Source organism: Calonectris borealis, chromosome 13 (assembly GCF_964195595.1).
Source record: "Calonectris borealis chromosome 13, bCalBor7.hap1.2, whole genome shotgun sequence".
NCBI lineage: Eukaryota > Metazoa > Chordata > Aves > Procellariiformes > Procellariidae > Calonectris > Calonectris borealis.
This window is the reverse complement of record NC_134324.1, coordinates 649,556-674,603: the sequence shown is the minus strand read 5'-3', so window position 1 is coordinate 674,603 and position 25,048 is coordinate 649,556. Positions and strand designations below refer to the sequence as shown.

The window sequence follows — 25,048 nt, the reverse complement described above, 5'->3', positions numbered from 1 at the left end:
ATGCCGGTGCATGCTCCATTCATGCCATGAAAGGATGGACCTTTGAAAACTGGGCAGTACTTAACCAGAAAAAATTATTCAAAATTTCCATTAATATTGGCACATACTGACTCACCTCATGAAGAATATTTAGTTGCAGTCAGTGTGCAGTCAGAAAAGAAACTCTCTTAGAGCATTACATTAAATAGATATCTTTAGCAATATAAAATGGGACATGCCTTTTTTTATATATATATATATGTTTGACATATATTATGTTACTGAAACATCTAGAGAGAGCGATCAGTAAGTGCAGCGACAGCCGCAGGGAGCTGCAGAGACAGCCTGCGCTGGAGGCCGGCTCTTCCCCGCGGCGCTGCCGGCCCCTCTGCCCGGGAGGCAGGCGACACCTTGGGTACCACCTCAGCATCCCTACGGCCCACGGCACCGACCCCACCGGCACCGCGCAGGCCAGAGCGACGAGTGTGGAACCAGCCTGCATGGCAAAGGCGGCGAGGGTCCTGCCTTCCCTCCGCTGGCTCACTTGCCGCGCACGGTGTGCGATGCTCAGTGCTCTGGCTTATCGCCATTTTTCCTGAAGCCAAGCACAAAGGCCCTTCTGACTTCAGTGGGAACAGCGTCCAGATGCCGGCAGGCTCTCCAGAAACATTCACGCAGTCTCTCCAAGCGGAGAGCCGCTACCCGAGCTCTTACCCTCGCGAAGCGAAGCGCCCTGCTGACCGCGGACGGCGCTGGCAGGACCCTGCTGGCGGAGGTGGGCGAAGGTCTGCGGTCGCTGGCCCAGGAACGCTGCCTGCCCGGGCATGCAACTGCACCGTCATCTGGCTTGCTGCTTCTGGCATTTCACAGGACTGAGGAAGAGCCTTTAGTGCTAACTAAAGGCAACCTCACCTTGCACCCTTTATCGCATGAAATTGTACCCTTCCACGCAAAAATGCTGCTCCCAGGCTGACACCAAGGTGTGCGTTCCTTGTCTTCCATCTGCTGCCTTCAGCGGGAGCTGATGGTCTAAGCCGTGACCCAGATCAAGCCAGCACAAAAGCCCGCGCATCCCAGATAAACCAGAGCAGAGCCAGTGAAACCGAAGGGGGACTTGGACGTGGTCTGCTCCCTGGCTGTGCGAGTCAGCGATGCCAAGGGGGCCCCCTCTCCCGGGGCTCGGCCGTCCCAAGGGAAGCCTCAAGGACAGCTTCTACATGATTGTGAAGATCGCGAAATTCCCTTTGCTTTATTAAAGCAGAAGTAGACAAGAAAACACTGAAGAAAACACAAAGTACAAAGACATATGGCAGGATCTAGACTTTGGTATTTCTTAAGCCTCTTTTTTCCCCAGTTCCTGCAGCAGCCCATGACAATAAACAAGCAAACAGTGGTAACTCGCCCCGGCAAATACACACACAGGTACTAGTGACCCTGGTTCCCACGTCCTCCAGTCACCCCTCTAATAATATAAAAAGTCAACTTGTGAGTAAGAAGTTGCAGAAGTGTACTTCAATGCTGAAGAGATGCAGAACGTAACCCCAGTGCCCCACCCGAGTGCACAGGGGCTCTGGGGCGCTTGTCGACAAAGGCAGCCGGACCCGTGAGCTCCTGCTCCCTTCTTAAAGCATACGCGGTTGGAGAGGCATCATACGCGTGAGTTGCATGCATCTGGCAGATGACACATAGGCAGTATCCCCTTCTAAACCATTTTTCATTCGCACTATGTTTCCACCAGCAAATCAGTGTATGCAAATCCCTATTAAGTTTGATTTCTTCCCAATCTCCCAGCAGAAAAGTACCCAGCAGGATACCTCCACTCTCACTAACTAATGACAACCTTACTGACATGAGCTCACGCAAAATACAAAGCTCTCCAAAGGAGCTGTTCAGATTGCTCATAAACATCCTCCTGTTGGTGACAGAGATCAGGGCATTACCAACCCAGTTATTCATGGTATTCTCCTGCTAATAGCCAGAAAATGTTCAAGAAGAGAGGAATGCACTCGCAGGATTTTTTTACTGGTTCATTTGCAAATATTAGTAGATCATATCAACATTTAAAATGCTTGCAGCCCTCTAAAATGGGAAAAGCTATTGAGAACATGGACCTGTTGGCTGGCACTCAGGAAGGTTATCTACGGATTCTGTTGCCACCTACATGAAGGGATTTCAGGAGGAAGAGCATGATCAGAGCCGTATCTAGCAGGGGAGGAAAACCCATTACAAATAATTGTAGAGAGAGATCCTCCCCTTCGATAGTTTTGGGTTTCTTCCCTACCCCTCCCTTTAAGGAAAATCCCATAGCATGACTGAAAAGTATCAGGAAAATTGTTTGCTCTTACTGAGAGTTTGCGAAGAACCAGACGCACCATGAGGGCATTTGCCTGAAGAGCTGACGATGATGCTCAGCTCGTGAACGGTCCAAGCAGCAGAAGCATTAGCGCTGTTTTCTGCACGACACGTACGTGGCAATCAATCAATTGGCCTAAACCTCATTCCCTTCACTTTTAAAAGACGACATCTGACAAACACAAGTAGCTGGTATTACGCGGGGGAACACAGCACGATGTGACGCACTTGTCTGATCAGGTTCACCCCTCCGGGCTCCGGCATTTGCTTCGTGCTTGTGGCGTCTCTGTGCCGGAGGACCGCAGCGGTGCTCTGGGTGGGCACAGCTCCGCCACAAGCTCCGCTCCGTACCCCAGTGGCAAAACCACCGCGTGCGGCAAGGCACGGACTTGCTGTTTGCCTGCGCCGGCACGAGGACCCCTGGTAGATGTCTGTGCCAGCAAAGCCAGACGGTGCCACAGCCCCCGATGAGAAGTACTACCCTGGCAAGAGCCTGTACGCACCGCGCTCGCCGACAGCCCCGGCCAGGCGCTTTTGGTGGGCTCATGGCTGTGCGCGAAGGGGGAACTGAAATACCGCAGGGAAGGCAGGCTTGGCCACTTTGTGGGAAGCAGAGGCCCCCAAATAAACAAATCTGCATACAGGTGTTGAGTGGGCCTGTGTTTCCTTCCGAACTTGAAGTATGAAATGGAGCCAAGCCAACGCTTACGCCTGAAAAAACAACCTGCTTTTCCCAGATGTTCCTGGCTGCTGGGAGTCACCAGCAGCTGCAGACGGATCAGCCTTCGCTGTTCGCAGCCGCGGACCGAGGGCCCCTCCGTTCACCCGTGCTCACGGCGGAGCTGCAGCCTGTGCGTCAGCCCGGCGCAGGCTGTGCCGCCACCACCACGCCACGCGCGGCTGCTGGGCACAGGCGGTGCGCAACCCCCCGGGCTGCAATCAACCACTGCCATTAGCAGGAACCACGCGCCGCGCGGAAGGGCAGAAGGTCCCTTCGGCCTTTCCTTTACAACCCCCCGAAGCGCCGTGGCAGCAGCAGCCACCTCCCAAAGGACAGGACTAACAGCAAGAGTCCCGGGGCCTCGCAGGTCCCGCAGATCCCGGCCCCGCTGCTTTGCTCCTGGGACGCTCGTCTGCTGGCATGAGAAAGAATAGTCGGGACAAACGGAAAATAAGTAGCGTAGCTGGAAACCCGGGGTCCACGGACACCCGGCGGGAGCAGAGCTGGCGAGCGGCTGGGCAGGGGCCTTCGGGTGCCCAGGGGAGGAGGGGAGAGCGTGAGGTCTGAGGACGTCAGGCACTTGCGGAGGTGGGTACGGCTGTGTCGGAGGAGCAGCAGCTGTCCAGGACGGGAATGTGACTGCTGAGCGCCCGGGCGTCTGCGGGGCAGACCGAGATCCAGCTTGACCAGCTGTAGGAACAACATCCCAGGCGGAAAACAGCAGCCATCCACCATCTTTGGGGATTTCCGAAGGTCATCTTCCTCTCCAGCCCTTTTGCTGACAACCCCGTAAAACTCCATCAGCTGGTATTAACGCTCGTCCGCGCTGCTGCGCAGGCAGGGCTGCGGGGACGCAGATGGCGGTGCCCTCCGGAGCAGACCCCACAACGGCTGCGCGGCAGCTTTCTGAGCCAGCAGCGGGTCCTGTAAATTCATCAGGCTGCAAATTCATCTCGTCCCCCCAACTCTTCTCTGTTTCTCTACTGCGATATTTTAACTCATCTGCTTCCCAGCACCATAATGCAAATAAAAAGTCCCAAAGGAGGCCAGTAAAGTAACCCACACCCAAACTTATAGGTTCAACCTGCTTCTTGTCTTGTTGTTTTTAAAAAAAAAACTAAACCCAACAACTGCTGGCATTTCTCCCATCTCTTGTGGCCCTGGGCCACTAGAAGTCACTGTGGAAAACACACACAAACGAGAGAGCGTAGACACGGTGCCGCTGCCACCGTGCCAAGTCCCCTGTCCCAGCACAGCGAGCCAGCCAAATCTAGGCAGAAGCCGCGGCAGGCAGTTCAGTTCAGAGGTACCTCAGCAAAATAGAAATCTCGGGAATCCCAGCAGGCAGCCATTTGTTACTGTCCACCTTCTTGGCACACCGCCTCCGTGGAGGGGATTCCCCAAGGCACTGCAGTGCAGTAGTGCAGAAATAACAGGCAGGAGACGGCTGAAATGGGGGTGGCAGAACTGGGGGGTCCCTCCGGAAGATCACTGTGCGTGGAAGTAGATAGGCTTGACTTTTCCAGACAGGATCTTGGGAACCTGCACAGAGATGATCTCGGCCATCATTTCAGGGTAGTCCACGCTCACCATGTGTGCCTTAATTAAAAGGTCAAATGTAAACTGATGCAGATCCTTGGCAATCTGGGAAAGGAAGAAAGTTTGTTAAGCGAGAAGTCCCTGCTCAGTGATTTCTCTGGGAAGATACCGAGCGGACCTTAGGACCTTAGCAGGCACAGCAGGTCAGGGCTGGACCCTGCTGCGGTGGGACCTGCTTTGCTCTCTGGCCATCACTGCCCTGCCAGCAGCTACCAGATGGCAGGTATGCATCCCGAGGGTGAGCGAGGGAACTACCCAGCCTGGGAGCACGTAGCGTATTTTGCCAAGGCCCTTCACACTCAGACATTACTGCGTCCCACAAAAATGGGGATGTATAAAAATGGCACTTTCTTACTCCTGCAGAAACTTGTCTTACTGTGTGCAGATGCTGCTGACTTCACTTATTAAAAATTACTTTTTGCTTGTAGACATATAACTGTATGCGCATGGAGCTGAGCCCCAGGAAAGAGGAAAGGTCTAGCTCACATTTCACCAGTAGAACTTTAAGTTACAAATAGAGAATTTGTTTTCACTGTTGTAATCAGAAAAGATTCATTGGGGGCACTGAGATTTTGAGCTGTTCTGCTACGCTGATGATGGAAGAGTATCGTCTACAAAGAGCTTTTCATTGCTAAAAAGGGAAGCCCATAAAGCCAAGCACACCGTGGTTATTGCATGGAGTGACAGACACATAACTTCCACTGCCTCCGTAGTTAGCGTCTGTCTTTTCTGTCACTTAATCTGGGAGCATACTGCAATGCTGTCCCTGCAAAGGTGTGCCAAGAGTTAAAAAACAAACCACAAAGAATCACAGAATCATCGAACAGCCCAGGCTGGAAGGGATCTCGAAAGATCACCTGGTCCAACCTTCCCTGGGAAAGGGAGCCTGGATGAGACTACCTAGCGCCCTGTCCAGTGGCATCTTGAAAACCTCCAGGGATGGGGACTACCACAACCCTGGTGAGGCTGTTCCAGTGAATGATCGTTCTCACTGTAAAAAGTTTCTTTCTTATATAATTTCTTATGTGTATAGATAGACATTTCACTGTCCTCTCTTACAGGATGCACGGAGTCCAGGACCTTGGTGAGCTGGTAAAATCGCCGAGAGCAGGAGGTAGGGTTCTTCCTCTTGCAAGCGATGATACGGTCAAGTTCCTTAATGTAATTCATTCGAAGTTCATCAAAGAGCTTCTGGTTCTTCAGGCCATCCACTGGAACTGGACGGAACATGAGAAGGAAACAGTAAGAGTTGCCCAGAGGGTGGGGAGAATAAAAGAGCAAGAGGAAGGCTGCAGAAGTGGTCAGTGCAGACCCAACAGGAAAGATCTGTCCACCAGCCCTGCTTCCGCTACGGCCCTCGCTCTGATCAGCTTGTTGGACTACTGCTAGCCCACGGACCCTTGTCCAGCACTCATTACAGAAGAGAGGCAATGTAAGAAACCGCAGCGCTATTCTCCTGCTCAGCAGCTGATGCTCGGAGGTCCCCGAGATGACAGCAGTTGGGCTGAGGAGCAACCTCTTGCAGGAGCTGCATGGGAGAAATGCTGCCACGTGCAGAGGTGGGATGGGCTAGCTGCAGGGGGGCTGGGTGCTGGCATCCTTGTGCTTGGCAGCTCGCTGTCTCTGAGCAGCTCAGATTGAAGCAGAGAGGAGAACATCCACAGCCATCCCTTGGGAAGTACGAGTACATGCACGTGCACAGGGAAAGCACCAGACACCTCTGGGGCGATACAGTGTACAGCAACCGGAGATGTGTTGCGGAAAGGACGCGAGTACTTACTAATACTGAAGAAGAGTAGAGCCTTCATGCAGAGAAACTCCTGGGGTGTGATCTGAAGCCACCCGAACTCCTGAGAGAGGTGCCGCATCCTGACACATTGGCTGTACATTCTGGATTTGTGCATCCGGTACCTGCAGGGCAAGATGCGTAACGCACGGCGAGATCAAAGCCTTGCTGTGTGATGTGTGGGGGAGGACACGCTCTGCCCGACCCAGCCATGCCCGCCTCGCCTGGCACACCCCTGCCGCCAAGAGCCTGAGCTCTGTCTCGGGGGATGCTGGCAGCAACACGCCGGCATGCAGGAGAGGAACGTTTTCCAAAATCCTGTGCGTAACCCTCTTCGTCTGGAAACGGATGACTACCTGGGATCTATGGGGTTCGTTTGGCCCTCTGCCTTCCCGAAAAACAACTGCAATGATTCACCAAATGTGGCTATCCGCAAGGGATGCGAAGCTCGGAGCTCTCGGAGAAAAGGTGTGGTTTTGCTTACTGCTGTGCTTAGTTATTGTTTTTAAGCTCTTCTACCTTAGTGTCAACAAACCCTCCCAGCTCCAACTGATGGTGCCTCAGAGAGAACCCATCAGGAACTTACAGTATACCTTTGTTTCTGTTTCTGCTCGCTCCAGCTGACCAGCCAAGCTGAAAACAGAACTCAAACCCCTTCGGAAAAAGGCAGGTCTGTATGGACCGGCCCTTCAGCCCCAGCCCCAGCACTTGCTGCTGCCCTGCTGGAAGCCAAACCCAAGGCAAGGTTGAGGGAAAGGGAAGAAGGACGAGGAGAGACATTGCAAGTCTCCTTACTGCTCCTGGAGACCTCTGCAGAGCAACCAGAGGGGAAAAGCTGGGCCCTCCTATGCTTTGTTGGTCAGCTCTGAAAGCACCATCACTCAAGCTGTCCTGTACTGTCTGCTTTCATAAGCAGACGGGAACGCAAATTCCTTGTCTTGTTCTCATTTCCCACCTACTCCGACCCAGACAAAGCACAATATTAGATTGTTGCTATGTCGCACTTACTCATTGAAGACCAAATCTGGAGCGAAGTAAAGCATCCTGGAATTGACGTTGGTGAAAGATCTCCAACCCATAGCAAAAACCATAAGGCCCATCCACGAGTACTGGATTATTGACATCTGGTCATCCACATGCAGGTTGCGAAATCCTATTAAAAAATGAGAGAGGGATGTTATAAATCAATGTTGGCTTCCCACAGTTACCAGGACTGTTTTCGTGCAGACTCCAGCTCTCCCGCAGCGCTCCTGTTACGACAAGGTGGTCCACAGCCCACCCTCAGCTCTCCCAGGACGGCACAGGCACGGGGTGACACCACCGCAGCGTCAGCAGCAAGGTGCTTGCACCCTGATGGGCAATCAGAAACAGCCCAAGCACAAAACCGCAACTGGAAGGGGAGAAAGGGGATCCCCAGACACAAGGCGGGGATAAAGAAAAACACTAGCAGCAAAGTGTTTTAAAGGAAGGCAGTGACAAGTGGTAATAAATGACATCTTCCCCCTGAGAGTCTCAAAGAGCTTCACAAATTGTATTTGAAGGCTCTGCAGGACCCAGTGAGGTGAACAAGCCTCATTCTGCAACAGACTGGGCAAAAAAGATACAGCAGGATGGGATTTAGTGACCTCCTTTAGTGACTATCCCGCAGGATAACATGTCCGACTACGGGTGCTGAGCAGGTCCAGCTCCCCCAGCCCCAGGCTCGCCCTGCCCAGCCCTCATTTCTGGCACTAATTAGACACCCAGACCGACCGAGCCTTACTGTGCCGTATGCTCTGCAGCCACGGCGTAACCCCCAAAGTCTCCGCTCCAAAACATGCACAATTACCACGCGAGACAGCACGTCAAGAGAAAGTGGAGTAAATCGCTGATGAGGATTTGTTTGCTTTGCTCTGCTAACAGAAATAAATCAGCTGGAGGGGAGCGGGAGCCCCAGCAGCAGTACAATTAACCGTATCACATTCTCCAGGCACTGAGGCAGAAACAAGCCCTCATTAACCAATTACCTCCTTTGGTGCAATTCTGGCACGCAAGGAAATAAGCCAAAAAACTTCCATTATTTTCAACTCATTAGGACTTCACCAAACTTAACTAAATGGATTTTAATGTATAATGCTCAGAGCCAGCAAGTAACCCCGAGGCCTCATCACACTGCTTCGGTTTCGCTGTCAAATACACAATGCGTTTATCTAATGACTATGAAAATGAATATGAAAACCTCTGCTGAATCACAAGCTAAACAAAAATCAATTAAATTCAAATTATTATTCCCAGATGGTGGTTCACAGTTGAATCTCAGGCATGTTTACAACACACACACAAACATCACCTCCAACACTGCACTTTTTTCCAGATACTTGTAAGTAGTCAAATGTAATCTGGTTTCAAGAAAATCGTATGTTATTTCAATCAAACATTAAAGCACATCTAACACTTCCAGTGTATAATTATAATCCATTGAGGCAAGCATCTGTCTCTTGCTTGGGAAGCTGTCAACTTCAAATGAGCACAAGTCATGTTTTATTGCTGACTAAACTTGCTCTACGTTTGTACATTTTCCTTTCAGCTTTCATGTCACCGGATTGAAAAACTGAAGCTTGCACGAAAGCAGTGTCCTACCAAACCTGAATAGGTGTTTTCCATCCGGAGGGCTCTCAGCTACCAGCTGAACATGAACCTTCTGGCAGCCAGAGTGAAACTCGTTAACAGCACACGAGTACAGACAAGGCATCTGGGCAACTCAAGGGATTCATAAAATCAGTCATACTCATCTCCCGTCTCAGTTAGATTTTCAAATTTAATTACAGTACTGCATGCTATAAAAAACCCCTTCTATTTATCCAGTAAATTTGGTCAGAGATTAATTCACTGCTTCCTTGAATTCCTCCTGCTCCATACTTGCCACTGTTCTTTTTCCTTGCCTAGACTTTCTGAAAAGATCGGAAAAACTTGAGTTACTTGAAGAGGAGCCATGCTGCTGGTCCCTGCAGCGGAGGCTTTGGTGAGCAGGCAGCGAGATGGTGCAGGGAACGCTCCCACGCCGGCATTGTGTGATGAGGATGAACACTTCATCGGTCTGCCACACACCATCCCCCCCAAATCCCTAAGGTTGGGGTTTTCCCCTTTTTAAATCCCTCTTTGAAGGAAAAACGTATCTTGTCCTCTGAGGGAATTAGCAGACAACGCTCTATTAAAAACCAGAGCGAACACGGAAGAGCAGATCAAACTGAAGGCTGACGGTCAGAACTCCTGACGTAGTTTGAAGGAAGCTCTGGAGAAGGCTCAGCGCAGCCCTCCCGACAGGACGGCGAGGACACCCGCCCCAGCGCGCTCGGGCGAAGGAGCTCCCCGGGAAAGGTGCTCTTAACCACGCGGACAAGAAAACCCTGCGAATACAAACGTTTTTACGACAGCAGATGCTCTGTCTTCAAAAGAGATGCAAGAACGTCCCTGTGAGAAGTTGGGCCCAAGAGGTGCTGTAGGGCCAGAAATGAACCGCAAGCCAAGGCATGATGGAGAGGATGAGGTGGGGGAGGAAGAAGGCACATCGGAGGTCTCTGATGTTTGGTTCCCCTTGTGCCCATATTCTGGGAGCCAGGCCCATAAATCCTACCACCGAAGAGGAAACCGACACTCTGTAAGTGAGTTGGAGACAGAAAACATACCCGTTAACAGCGAACTGGGTGAAATTTAGTGCTAATTCACACAACTGATCCATCCCCCTTTTGCTGGGCTCAGCATCAACAGGACGAAGCCGTTGGAAACACCAACATCTATGGCAGAACCTCCTCATTCCGCTCGCCCCGTCGGACGCTGCAAGCACTGCCGTGCCCGCGCAAACCCGCGCCCAAGCCGCCGCTGCCGGCGGCAGTTCTCCTCCAGGAGTGGCTTTCCCTCAGCCACCACGTACCAGCTTCCCGGCCCATCTGCGGACAGTATTTGTTCCTCCTAATCTTTGCTATGAGAAGGATTTTGGGGCACTTGTTCATTACCTTGTAATTATGTTCACTGAAAAAAAAAATATTTGCGCAAGCTTTATCAGTGTTTAAGGAAAGGTATTTGAACACAACAGTTTTGTTGTCACAGGACTTAAAGTTTGCTTTCTGCTTGTCCACAAAAACAAGTTCCAGAAACACAGTGGCCGACTTTTCTAAAAGGAATCACTGCTTCCAGTTTCTGAGCTGAAATGCCTTGAAACAAAACCAATTTTCAGAAACCAGATACCTATCATTTCCTGGAAATGTCCCCCCTCCAGGCATTTTAGATGATGTATGGCCAAAATCACTGTAAAAGAAAATAAATACAAACCTAATGCCACAATATATTGTTAAATTTTTAGTATTGGCATATTTTGAAGAGACCCAAATGAAGATACCTTCTTCAGAAAAGAATCATAGCAAAAGTAAAATTAAATTTACTGATGACTTGAAAAAGATCATGCATAACCTTTTTCTTGTGAATAATTGTAAAGCAGCATAGTTTGGAAATAAATTCTTTGTATTCTCTCTCGATGCGCTGCTGGGCCAGAATGATATCTTCCTAAGAGATCAGCAGCTGAACACCTCACCTGTTACCATAAGTAACCTTTCTAATATAAACAAATACTCATTTTGTATCTGGAAATTTTGTTGTCCACAGAATGGGAAGAGATGCACAATTAATTGTATCCTTATAGCGAAAGGGTGAGTTAGATACGTTGTAAGGCAGTATAGCTGAACAGAAAAGCAAGCAAGCAATGGCCTGGAACACCCATAAAGCCCTAGGGAACAGCAAGGACAGAGATTTTGCAGAGCTCTAATAAGCAGGCCCACCTCCCCTGGTGCCAGGTGGGGTTCTCACCTGACCACACGTGCACCCAGTTGTAGAAGCACAAAGGGTGCTCCTCTGCCCTCCTGGCAGCAGGGCCGCAGCCCGCTGCCCCCTCCGCTGCCCTGCTCTGCAGCAGCCCTTCCCCGTACACTCGCAGTCCAGTTATTTTTTACAGACTGATTTCCTAGCAGCTTCGGGAATGAACTGAAGACTTTCCATCTGCTGCCAGTTAAAATGATCTTTAAACTAATGTGTGTGAGTGCTGAACTAAATTAACTGTAACACCTTTACTGAATTTATGTATATGGAAAAGGGAAGATACATACTCCTTCCAATTACCTTGAAGTGAACAGATTTCATGGATTTAATCAGATTTTTTAATTCTGTGTTTCAGCGGCTTTCTTGGCAAGCAATGGTTATTTAATGTTTCCTTTCCAGGGAAACCACAGTTTGATTCTACCTCCTCCTATGCAGAATTTCAATTGCATAGGGTCCAAAGGGCCACACAGAGGCTGATGCTGCTACCGCAAGCAAGCAAGGCTTCAGAAATGCTCCCACCTGATGCAGACTTGTTTCTAGGGTATCAGTGAAACCTCGCTGGAAGAGGTGCAGGAACACCTTGCTGCATATTAATCACTCTTAGTATACAGGTGATGTTCAATGCAGGATGCAAGGTTAATAATCACCAATATTAACCTATTGCCAGTACTGTCAGGCTGAGGCTGCCTTTATTACAGGCGCAAGTTCCCCCTCCTCCACCAGCAGCAGTCACTGGAAAGTAAAACCTTTGCCCCTTTACATTGATATACATCTTAACTGGCAGAGGGCCGCTTATGCTTAGTTAAGCCAATGCTTGTGCCAGATGCGCTTGGTTAACAGGGAAAGGGGAAGAGGGATAACGCTTCCACCCTTACTGGGGGCCTGCCGAGGACCCCGCAGCACTCCCAGCAGCCAGCCGACGCCTGCTGCTGGGCTGCCCGGCAGCCGGGGCGCAGAGCGAGGTCTGCCTGCTCGGCACCAGAAACACCGCGGAGACGCGCTGCTGTGGCTGGCGGCCTCGGGCACGGTTCCTCCGCACGGCCGCGGCAGGCTGTGCCGTGGCACGGCCGGTCAAGCCCTCCGGTCTGCTCTGGCGTTCATTAAACAGCCTCCAGTACCCAACCAACTGTATGAAGCTCTTTCTGTTTTGATAAAACCAGCTGCATCCTGCTGTTTTAAATTGCTTGGGTTTTGTTTCCATTACTTCTCCCCCTGCATGCATTCCGCCGCATCGCCCCTCTCCCGAGCCCCCGAGCATCAGGCTGCCGAGCCAACCTGCAGACCCGGGAACTGAAAACACTTCTGCTTTATTAACCAAAATACCGTTTAAACGAATTATAGATAGCAAACTACCTCTGGCTATGGGGTAGGATTCTGCAAGTTCACCCAAACCGCGAGGCGGCCGCAGTGCACGCAGAGAAGGGCAGCACCTGGGCACAGGCTCCTGGAGCCGCCAGCCGTGCCCGGTCCTCGCCCGGCTCCCATGGATGGAGCAGCGGATGAGATCCCCCTCGCAGCGGCAGCTGGACGGCTGCTCGCACGAAGGGGCTGCGTAACCACCGCCTGGAGCACCAGCACAGCAACAGTGCTGCGGTTGTTTATTCCTTCCCTGGAAAATATCAGGAAAATGACTAAGTGGCGAATTTGTGGTTATTACTGTTGGACCCCAGTGTCAGCACATGTCAGGGAACTGCTGAGAGAAAGCTGGGGAGAACAAACTGGCTTTGCCTCTCGCTGCGGGCACAGCGATGCCAACGGTCAGGCCAGCAGCAGCTCCGCAGCCGGCGGGACGGGGAGGGCAGCCAGGCAGCATCCCACCACAGCAGGAGAGCTGGCCTCCGCAGGGAGCCCCCGGCCTGCGGAGGGGGCTGCGGTTACGCTGCAACTGCCCAGGGAGCGGTGACAGCTCAGACAGAAGAAGGTTGGAATTCATTTTGCCCAGATGCCGTCACGGCAGAGCGTGCGCCGGGAGGCAGCGGCACAGCAGCTGGCCCTGCTGCGCGGCCAGGCACCACGGGGTCGGAGATCAGGTGCAGTACAGGAGAGTAAAAGCCTGTGATAAGGGGGTGGTTATGATGAAAAATGTTTTTGAAAGCACTCTCCCTTTCCATTAGCACTACCGCAGTTTCACAGCCTCAGCCCCCGGACTGCCAGTGCAGATTGGTGGTGTCTCCGTGTACTTTTCTGAAGAAATCTTGATGTCTGATGTAGATAAGCCGGAAGAGAAAGCATGATTTGTCCCTGGTTTCACAAGCTAGATGAACCTTTTCTGACTCAAGAATGTAAGAAACAGGATGCACTTAAGCACATTCAGACTAACACCCCTCCTGGACCACCGGCCAAGCTACTTCCAGGGGGACTGCTGGCTTTCTGGGACGTCACACGTCTGACTGCAGTTCATCACCAGGGTTTGGCATATAGTGGCAAAGTTACTTTGCCTCAGTTTCCTCCTTTGGTTATATCACCCTGCACACAAAGAGTGGAATCCCTGTTTTCTGTGGCATTTCCTGAGGAACAGGGCCAGGGTGAGGAAGCAGCTTGGATTCGTCCCCACGCCCCGCTCTCAGGGATGCTGGGCAGTGAACTGGATCCCACTGCACCCAGAGTGACCTCAGCCTTCTGTAATTTCACTCATTCAGTTGGCAGGATTACGACATGCAACGGGCAGTGTGTTACAGACTGGTAACCCCTATGCTCAGAACCAAGGATGTATTCAATGAAACGCATATCACCGGGATGTTTTCGTTTACAGCACCTGACAACTATTACCATTTGGAAACTTCCCAACCCTAACATACTCCCATATCACGACTCTGAATGCATCATAAATATATTCCAGCAGCCTGTCACACAAGAGCAACCTGACTGCCCTTTGGGATTTTGTAACTCTCTTTTGCTATTTTACAATTAATTGGCTTGTGAAATACAATTGCAAGGAAGGATCTCTCCCGTCTCTCAAGCCTCAGCTGCTTTAAGTTTCCCCCATCTCGCTTTCACATCATGAAGTGGCACACTTCTGATTCACCTGGGAATCTACCCTTTTCACCATTACAGGTTGGGGCTAATACTTGTTTAGAGAAGACTTCTGCAGGTCTGGTGGACACAGCCCTGGAAGTGGAGCAAAACCCCCGCAGGGAGAGCAGGAAGAGAGCAAGACCCTAAGCCCCCGACCAGCAACAGCCCTTCCCGCACAGGGAAGCGGACGCATGCCTACAGATACTGCGTGCCGGGGGCTATCAGCGGGGACAGACCCAAAAGCGCAAGTTTCTACATACTTTGTCAGCCCCTAGTCACCTCTCCCGTCAACCAGCCACCCAAAGGAGACAAACTGCTGCTGCTGCAGCCTGCTTTACGGAGACATTACACAGCCAGGCACCTTCTGGAGACGTCCCCCAAGGAACTGTGTGATGGTGGGACACGGGCTGCAGACCACCTCCTTCGAAACCCACCCCGGGCAATGCAAGCAGGGGGCTTTAGGAAGGTCCCATGGAAGGGACGGGATCTGTTAGTTTTCCACCTCACCTGGCAAGGCCTTTGCCCATTTGACCACGTAGACCAGCTGCCTCTCCCCGAGCTCGTTCAGGCTGCTCAGCAGGTTGGAGAAGGAGTCTGGCTGGCTGTTGTCGTGGCCGGCACACACCACACCAGGCTCAATGGCCTCCAGGACGTTGAGGAAGATGGGCTGGCACTCATACCCATCAATGTGCGTCATGACCATCTTGGGAGCTTGCTCTTCTGTGGGGCTGGATGAGCTGGCTGCCTCTGCATCATCTGGTGTCTTCAGGTTACCCAGCTTCTTCAGCTTGCGGGCTGTGGAAATGACACATTTTAGGGTGATGCTTAAAAATAAAAAAACCCTTGAGGTTTCTTGGCCTCCAGGTCCATCACTTATATCTACGAGGAAAGAGAAACTGATGGCCAGCAGCAGCTACTCCTTCAGTGGACGCCACCCAAAGAGTGCCTCGGCATCGCAGACCTCACCTAAGGACAAAAGGGAGCACACACTGCACAAGGAAATCCAATTGCTCGTTAATCTTATATGGAGAAGAACAAGCATCATTTACATCCTCAGCTGTGACTCGTCTCACATTAACTCCCACTTAGAAATGGAGAGGAAGAACTGGGGAAAAAAGGGAAGAGGTGACTCGATTCGAACAACTACTCACATGCAATTAAAAGGGGAAGCAATGTGAGCAAATAAATTCAGTAGACGGACACATTCCAGGGAAAAAAGCCATTGCACTCGGATGCTCAAGCGGGATTGTTCCATCCCAGGCCAGCGTGGAAGCAGGCTGCAACCGAGAGAAAAGCCTTCTCCCTGCCCAGGGCTCCTGCTGCCCTATAGCCCAGCTCTTCCAGCCGGGTCACTACTCTACAAGTACATTATGGAAAATGCATTTTAAAAGCTAGCAGGTGGTCCCACGGCTGTTTGCCTAGGGTCTCCCCAGCTAGCCCACCAATGAGGAGAAGACTTGAGCAGGGCTGGCCTTGGTCTGCTGGCCAGCTTCAAGAGGAACACCAACAGAGTGGGCTTGTGGGGTTGGGACTGCTAACGACTGTGCCCATGTCACTGTGACGAAGTGTCTCTCCTGTGCACCCGGCTCTTACTTGCAGATGCCAGTCTGCTAGCCAGGTACACCAGGAGCTTCGCATGGGTGACTTCAGAATTCTTGGAGAGTCGGTGTTCACCTAATTTGATATCTACAAGACAGTGTTCAGCAGGACAGGGGTTAGCAGGCTACTGCAGACAGGAACAGCTTTCACCCCTTACCGACTCCAAAAACCCTAATTAATTAGAGAAAAAAATCCGATCGCTTAATTCAAGCAGAGAATATAACATCAAACCAATTGTCCTTGGGGTTTTGGCTCCTTCTTTACATGATACTTATCTCAAATTTCCTTTCAGCTGTAATTAGAAAAATAAGCAGCGAAACATAAAAATGTCAAGTTAAAGTGCAGCTTTGTAAATCAATTCAAAACGTTGATCTTTAAGTAATGTACTTTGGATGATGTACTGTAAGAGCAATTAAGACCGGCTGCTCTGTAAAAAAGGAGGCGAAAAGAGTAATGAAAACAAGCGAGAGCAAGAGGAGAACAGGGCTGCAGTGCAGCGTGACGTGCTTCAGCCGTCGCCTGCGCGGGGGGAGGCCAGCCCGAGCACCCAGCCTCCGCTCCCCCACCCCTCCAGCGGGGCAGGCAGCACAGGCAGCACCAGGACCTGGCAGGCTCCGATGCTCTCCTCCCTACCCCCGGAGAGCCGATCCCGGGACAGGTACGGCACCGCTCTCCCTGGAGGCTGCACTCGGGTTTTGTTCTCAACAAGCAGCACGGAAGGCGAGGAGCGCAGAACGTTGATCCCACGTTTCCAAACAACCTCGCGTTAATTCGGGAAGGAGGCACCGGGGCTGACTCCACCCGAGGCAGAAACCATGTCTCATGGTCGTGCTTGGCGCCAGACCTTTAGAGACAGGAGTGCTGCTAGGAGGGAAAAGCTCCCAGACTTAAAAGAAGAAATAAAAACCGAACTGTATCTTCCAAAGATGAATAATGAGTGCCCGTCAGGTCCCATGCGTAACTGGAGCCAAACCCACACTGTATAAAACACATGCATGGTTTGGTTTAATTGTTAAATTTTTTTTCTTAAAATTGAATTATCTAGTACTAAAAAGATATTGAGTGATGCAAGAAGAGAGCAAGCAACCACCCATGCTGGCTCTGAGACTGCAGCCGTAAACCAAACCCCTCGTGTCGGAGAGCAGTGAAGGTGGATGGTAGCAGAGCAGCCCTACGTCTGTGCTTTCCAGGAGCAGTTGTTCCACAGGTGCTGACATACTGATGTCACCAGATGGAGAAAAGCTTCAGAGGCAGAGTAGCTTATATTCAGTCACCTGTGCAAAAGCCCTTTTTGGTGGTAGCTCCTACTTAGCAGCTACTGGGAACAAAAACAGAAATAAAAAACCAGAAATTAAAGACATCTGCTATACTTTTATTCTGGGATGAGCTAAGCTAGGCAGAAGTCTACACTGTACCTCTCCAAACCAAGGTGGGACGAGCCCCACCGCCCACGCGTGACTGCAAACAGGCCATTCACCGGCTCGGCTGCGTGGGGACCGCAGCGCCCAGGAAGCCTCGAGAAGCAGCTGCTGGCACAGCACCGCCCAGCATCGCACCCACAGTGCCTCTGCGATTCGGCCGGGGGCTAACCGAGAAAACACCGTACGTATTTGGAAAAAAGCTCAGAGGACATAATGGTACGGTATCACAACACCATGTTCAGCAGCACAAGAATCCCTAGGGAGCACGCTACGGAGCGTTACAGACGCGACACGCGCTTTAAGCAACTTAAGCCGCCCACGCTCCCGCCAGGCGCTTCTGAACTGCTGAAGGAGCTGCACGGATTTTTCATGAGTGCTGGGACTCGGGGAAGTTCTGGGGACATGGCAGAGAACCGCTTTTGCACTAGCAATGACGCAGAAATCCTGGCAGCCCCAGGCACCGCACGCTGATTTCAGCTGCAGGCAAAATGACAGAGAAGCTAAAACAGGACTTGACTTATATCCTGTTCTTTTAATTTTTTATTAACACCAACATGTGGCTTGTCAAAACCAGATCCTGTCAGGCTATCAGTCTTCTCTGGCACGATAATTTTAGTTGATAATTATAATAATACTGGTATAGCAGACATGTTTAAGAGATCTGAGTCAGTCTGGTCCACATAATTAAAAAACTTGAATGATATAAAATCAGATGGTACCACTGAATGATTTTAAATCACCCAAGTGATACATCTCAAAAGTAATTATAAATGTTGAAACAACATCAGACAGGTTTGTTTCTTATAATGGTTGTTCATGGCCCTTTGCTAGTGAATGTCTACATTCATTCCAAAAAGAAAATTAACCATTTCTACTAAAGTCTACTAAAGTCTGTATGACAATGCAAAGATGGGAAAACAGTAATGAACATTAAGGACTGATAATTGAACAGATTGATTAAGGTCTGCTGATAAGCTCAGTCTATTAAAGCAAAGTATATTTCCCTGTAAGTAGATATATCGAGCAACTGAAATGTGAGCCGTATTCAATGAACGTCGAACTCCATCCTCGGCAGCCTGAACTCGCACCAAAAGCTGACGGACAAACAGAGAGGCCTGAGCTGGCAGGATGGTTCAGGGGACGCAGGACTGACGGGATCCCATGCCACGTAAAGGAGGAAACACTGGCCTGGAGAGCATCTTACCGCCGCCCCTAAGCACCGATGCTGCTGACACTGGGGAACTGTGATCAGACGTTCACCGAACGAGGGAGGTGTTCGCAAGCTGCAGAAGCCATAAGAAGAGTAAAGACTAGGCGATGCACCTTGGAGAAAGGAAGTAAAGAATTTTACCTAGGTGGCTATGCAGAAGGCTAAAGGTTATTAAGTCACAGCCAACAAATACCCACGGCAGGGACAGAAATTCAATATAAGTAGTTTTTTCAATCTAGTAAGCAAAGACGTAATGAAGATCCAGTTGCTGGAAATCAGGGACAGACAAGATGAAAAATAAGGTACATCTATCACAATAGTGAATGTAATTAACTACTGCAACCGTGTGGCAAAAAATGTGTTAGATTCTGCACTGCTGGAAATGCTTACATCAATATCAAATGTTTTTGCAAGACATGAGCTCTACTTCAACCACAGTAACTGGACCTGAATTAGGACTAAACACAGGTATGCCTCATGCCTTGGGCTTTTACAGGCTATCGGCAGTTATCACAGTAGTTTTCTAGCCCTACCGTCAATGCAATGAATTGAATTTTACATGTTTGGGAGGTTTTGCCCCAAGACAGGACCAAGACGGAGCGCAGTCGCTAGGCTGAAGGTGCACAGCAGACGTCCCGCAGCACAAGCGGGCTGCCAGCTCCGGCCGAGGGCAGAGGCGCTTGGTTCTCACGACGGGACCTCGCACACCAAGGTTAAAATGCACTGGCAGCAAACGAACAGGAGGTGCCTTAAATCCGGAGCTGTGCAGTTCAGCAGGGGTTGCGCTGGCTGAGTGATGGGCAGGTGCAGACTGGAGCAGGACAGAGGGGTCCGGATGCCCGTCTGTGCAGCGGGGGCTGGCAGGGTCCGTGCAGCCGCGCGTGCAGCAGCACGCTTCCCATGCACGGGGGCTGGCAGGGTCCGTGCAGCCGCGCGTGCAGCAGCACGCTTCCCATGCATGGGGGCTGGCAGGGTCCGTGCAGCCGCGCGTGCAGCAGCATGCTTCCCATGCACGGGGGCTGGCAGGGTCCGTGCAGCCGCGCATGCAGCAGCACGCTTCCCATGCACGGGGGCTGGCAGGGTCCGTGCAGCAGCACACTTCCCATGCATGGGGGCTGGCAGGGTCCGTGCAGCAGCACACTTCCCATGCATGGGGGCTGGCAGGGTCCGTGCAGCAGCACACTTCCCATGCATGGGGGCTGGCAGGGTCCGTGCAGCCGTGCAGGCACATGCGCTCGTGGTAGGAATTGGTGCTGTGGGAGAGGCAGGAGAGTGCACCAGCAGAACCGAGCACACAAAACTGGCATTATCACTTCTTTTTTTCTTTTCCTTCTCTTGGGCTTTACAGTGTTGATCGGGAGAGAAGATTCTGTTTAATGGATTTCAGCTTGCAGGTCAGAGTGATCTCAATCAATAATGAAGTGCTTCGACATATTGCCATTCTGTGCCAAAGCAGAGAGTCCTAAATAAGGTATTCAGTGTGTCACCTCCGCCTCCCATCAAACACACTGAGAGCTGCAGGTGTGCTGGTCACAGGCGGCTCTATTATACCCTACAAGTGACTGGTAATTAACAGGCAGTTAAAAACAACTGTTTGGAGCGTGGAAGCATTTTCAAATGCTCTGCCTCTCTACTGTGGGAGAAATAACTGTGCACAAACTCATAGCATGCATGTTTTTAACAATTGCCTTTAAACCGACATTCAAAACAAATGTAAAACAGACCAGGCAGAACAGGTCAGGGTGACCCAAAGAGCTTAAGAGAAAAAAAGGGGGGGGGGCTATCAGTATTAGCATTAATTTTGTCAGTGTGTCCTGCAGAAGATGGTTACACTGATGTATGTCTTCTCTTACTTAAGGAAATTTCACCAGAAAAAAGCACTTAAAAATTAAAGCATGCTTGTTTTGGATGGCATTACGAAGCCCTTCTGCTGGCTGTGGACACAGGAGCTGGGTTTGGCTCCTCACGCCCGTCCCCCAGCTCGGGACCCAGCAATCCCACGGGCAGGGCGGCATCAGCGTCCGGGTCCCAACCCTCCCAGGCAGACAAGAGAAGGCTCCCGGAGGGGTCTCCCTGCTTCCCGGGAAGCCACGGCCATGAACGGCCACCAGCGGCCACGAAAATGACAGTCATCAGGAACTCCTGCAAGAAGGCGTGCGGGCGGGCACGGTGCCGGGACAGGCTCCTCTGCCCTCGCTCCCTCCCAGCTGGGCTGGATGACCGGGGCTGGGGGCAGAACTGGTGAAGCAGATACTGGGAACCGAGATGGAGATAGCCGCCTGGGAACTTCAGCAAGCAAACTGCCTGCTTGGTCGCATCAGGTGGATTGGGCACCTCCCTGGTGCTCCAAAATCGTGGCGTGCCTTTGCACGTGCCCATACACATCGCTCCCAACGCGCTGCAGCAGCAGCACCCTGCCGTTCGCCGACAGCTCGCCTGCCACGGCGGGTGAGCCTCAGTGACGAGCGGTCAGAGCCAGCGCACACGGCTGACGTCGCGAGGTTTTCGGACTGCATTACCTTTGGGACGTTTGTTTTTTCTTGCTACCAGGAGGAAAAAAGCGAGCTGCACGTCTCTGCGTCACCCGCACCCAAGAGCTGTGTCCCACCGCGCTCAGATTTACTACCCGCTGCTGCGAGAGCAGAGGGAGCAGGCTGGCTCCTGCCCTGCCGACGGGACCTGTTTGTTGGTACCTGAGCTGTAAGAACTCTTCTGGGGAGAAATAAAATTAAAACCACTGCTCCTCGATGAGCAATAAACCAGAACCATTTTGGTAGCAAGTTCTTCAAGACAACGTTCCAGCAGCCCAGCAGCTCCGGGAGGCACTGCCCATCCCAGCAATGGTGGAAGTATTTAAACTGCAATGTTGGCACATCTAACCACGCAGGGCTCCCCCGCTTCCCACAGCCGCTTTCCTTTCCCTATCACCCGTGACTCCCCACCGCTTCGCTGTCAGGGCCATCAGCCCTGTTTTTCAGGGTATTTTCTTCTGCACTCTCACATCAAATGAACTCAAAGATGAGTCACCCAGTGACCTACATTGTAGCTTCTAGATTTTGAGCAGAAAATCTCAGATTTTGGATATGGGCACTCTGTCAGGTTTTGGTAGAGCTACAGGTTTTGGAACAGAGACAAACTGTAACAAGGATCTTTACCAGTGATACAGGAGCAACTTTCATTCAGCGAAGAAAAATACTGGGGCTGTAATTTTATAAAGAAAAATGCCCCTTTCTGCCTGGAAAAAACAATCTCAAAATGGAAGCGCTCTGTTCGAAGAGGCTTTGGCGTGAGTGAGAATCCAGCTAACCCAGCCGATTACATTTTTTCAGATTAACAAGGTTTTAAATTAAGGAAAAGAATGTTTCCTGGAACGCAAACAAAAGTGAATGAAATTCACAGTTTTGGTATTAGAAACCTGCACACGTTTCCCGAAGCTCATTACGCTCCATCAGCCTCATTTTTTCAGACATTTACTGACTATTAATAGGCCAAGCACATTCGTTATCTGCAGGATTAGCGCGGCGGCCCCAGCCCATGGCAAGGACCCAGGGGAGGTTATTCAGACAGTACCTCCGAGAGTCATCCCAGCTTCGTAGCACTTCCGCAGGCGGCAGGACGGGCAGTTTTTCCTTCTGAATTTGTCGATGGTGCAGTCGTTCCGGCTGGCACAGAGGTATTTTTGTTTACCTACAAACATCAGAGGAAACAGCAGATGGGTGGTGGGTACCGATCAGACCAGGTTTACAAGGAGAAATGGGCTCACGCTTTCTCAGTATCACCAGGGTCACCGGCATCGCTAGAGGAGAGGAGAGGAGAGGAGAGGAGAGGAGAGGAGAGGAGAGGAGAGGAGAGGAGATCGGTGCTGGTTTCCCAGTTCACCCCCCAGCAGAAAATTTATGTTGGAAGTTGGTTGGGTTGGGGAACTGATTGCATGGGGAGCTGCTGCCCCACAGGCTCTGCTGCCGTGGGTCCCATGCCAGGCTGGCACCAGTCACGCTGTCCCCTGGGCTGCACCCACAGCCAGACAGGAGGAAACTGGGACCAGCAATTCCCTGTAAGGGAGACCCTCTGCAGCAGCAGAATTAAGGGGGCTTGCAGAAAAATTCAGAAGTTACTTATTGTCAGACTAACCGGCATCTTAGTCTCACCTTTCCACTTGTTTAGAGAGCAGCCCTTAGAGTTCCAGATTTCAGCTCTTTTTTTTTTACTGCCTCATTTGCTAGACATGCCAAGAATGAACTTTCCTTCCTGACTCCCAATTTGTTTTCTTGTCAAGTCTAAACATGTTTCCTGGATCAGGATTTATCTAATGTTCTTCATACCGTTCCAAACTAAATCAGTCTCAGTAAATAATAGAGCTGTGCACCTCAGACTCTGCATAAGTAGTCTATATGGGAAATCAGTCTATATCCAGCTTACCCTTTCTTTGTCATCCTGCAAGTGTTTGACTTCTATATTCTTATAGGCATAGCCCTTTGGAGTCATCAGAGATCCATTAAAAGGACGAGGTTGAGTCTAACCGCTTCATGTACCAGTTTTGACAAGAGATGCACCGATTTTGGTGGGCTGATTTAACAGCTCCCCACCTCCCACACACACGTCCACAACTTCTGAAGATACTAGAATCAGAAAAAGCGGCAAATTTTTAGCAGCCCAGTATCACAGACCTCGCTGGCACCGGCTTCCCTGTCGCCCTCCCTGCTCCGGAGAGCAGCTCTGTTTTCTGCGCCCTGGGCAGAGCGGAGCCCACGGAAGGTCCCACCGCTCCTCCCGGCGCTGGCTGCCAGCAGCGCACGGCCGCGGCTTCGCTGGCACGGCCGGCCGCCAGCTGCAAAATCCCACCTGCAGCCTCTCATCCCAGGGTCGCAGAAAAGTCATTACAAGGCTCTGTTATCATCAACTCCTTCTCACACTGCGTGCGCACGGGACTACGCTAAGGAGCTGCAAAAATACCATACGTCTGAACTTCTTAGACTCATTAAAAGCCGATCATTACGCCACCCCCAGTGCCTTAGCTATTAAGACTGGAGACATAATGGGGCAAGAGTGCATTACCTGCAGCACATGATACCTTGCTAAGCCCCTTTAATACCGTTCTCATCAGCACCTCTTCTCATCCCCCTCCCTTTGCTCATTACCAGCGTTAAGGACACTTCGACAAGCCTCAGAAGCAGCGATTACACCAAATCCCAGAGAACACAAGCACCATCCTCCCTTTCAACAGTTCATTGAGGAGGATGAGTAATAAACAACTTCAGCTGAAACTGGGTTACTTGGAGTTATTTTTGTGCTACGGGAAATGAGTGCCGGGGCCATACTCTCTCCACTCGACCTCTTTACGTGCACACATCAAACAAGAATGGACGCCCTACTTTCTCAGGCATGGGCATGGAGAGCTGTAAGGTGATTTTGCTCTCCGTCCCCGCCAGCTGCGCTGCAGGATTCCTGTCTCATGACAACGTCTGACACTGGGATGCTCCAGAGCCCATCAAAACTACCACGAGCATGAACGGCTGGGGCTGCGCCTACCGGGAAGGCTTAAGCCCAGCCCACGGGGCCAACTCGGTCCCTGGCCGAGGCCGTCGGGCTGCCGCAAGCAGTGCTGCCCCGGCAGCATCTGCTCAACCTCCTGCTCTCCCCTTGCCCATCAGCTCCTGCTCCTTCCCTCTCTCACCTCCCTAGTCTAAACTACAGCATTTTTGCAACAATAGCTCAAAATCTTTAAAAAGGTCAAGCCCCTCCTGCGAATAGCTTTAGTAAGGGAAGGCGGCAGGGTCACTGCCCGAGCCCCCCAAGGACGCCCCAGGGTCAGGCACAGCTCTGTCTAAATTCCCCTGCCAAGAGGAGGAACACCCACCGCACCAGCCCCCTCCGCTCCCCCAGGCTCCGGGCAGCGCCCTGACACGCGGCTCGTCCCCCACCCCGCTCTGTCCGCCCAGGCACCCACGGGAGGGGAGCAGGGGGCGGACGAGATTTGGGAACCCGGTTCAAGCCTTGCTCGGTGAGGCAGCCGTGCCATTTGCCATCGGCTCTTCAGCAGCATCCGCCGCCTCTGGCACAGCTGGGCAGGGACCGGAGAGGGAGCGACCTCCCACCAGCCGAGACCAGGCAGGTGCCTCCGCGCCTGCGGCCCTCCTGGATCACAAAAACGGGCACGTTAGAAGAGTCTCTACAACAACTTTACCTCCCTGCTGATGGGCTCGGATGAATGCAAGCTTTTAAGTTGCAGTCAACAACTCACCCCCCGGTCATGGTGCAGTAATTTTGCTGAAATAGCGAGGGCCTGCTTCCTGGTTCACAAAATATACTCTTTGGGGCAGGAACCCATTTTCTGTTAGCTGAACGTGCACAGTCTGGCACTGTTTATTTTAAGCTGTTAGCCATTAACAAAAAGGGAAACAAATGGTCATGCAATGGCTATTCATGAGTCTGCTTCTGCTCAGCAGGAGAATAAGCTGCTTGCTCATCCTGTCCTAACTCCTAGGGATGTAGAGATTCTCTTTTAATTATTGGAGAAA

The 25,048-nt window shown here is 51.4% G+C and overlaps 1 protein-coding gene across 1 annotated transcript in view; it reads right to left on the bottom strand.

Annotated features, from left to right (window-relative positions):
* Nucleotides 1-3,447: 3,447 nt before the first annotated feature.
* AR (androgen receptor) overlaps nucleotides 3,448-25,048 on the bottom strand; it is a 58,390-nt gene continuing 36,789 nt past the window's right edge. Inside the window, exons 3-8 of the mRNA XM_075161790.1 lie at nucleotides 22,101-22,217; nucleotides 14,808-15,095; nucleotides 7,446-7,590; nucleotides 6,432-6,562; nucleotides 5,711-5,868; nucleotides 3,448-4,696 (exon numbers count right to left, since the gene is read on the bottom strand). Of these exons, the coding sequence (XP_075017891.1) occupies nucleotides 4,541-4,696; nucleotides 5,711-5,868; nucleotides 6,432-6,562; nucleotides 7,446-7,590; nucleotides 14,808-15,095; nucleotides 22,101-22,217 (995 nt within the window). The 3' untranslated portion in view covers nucleotides 3,448-4,540. The remainder of the gene's footprint in view (nucleotides 4,697-5,710; nucleotides 5,869-6,431; nucleotides 6,563-7,445; nucleotides 7,591-14,807; nucleotides 15,096-22,100; nucleotides 22,218-25,048) is intronic.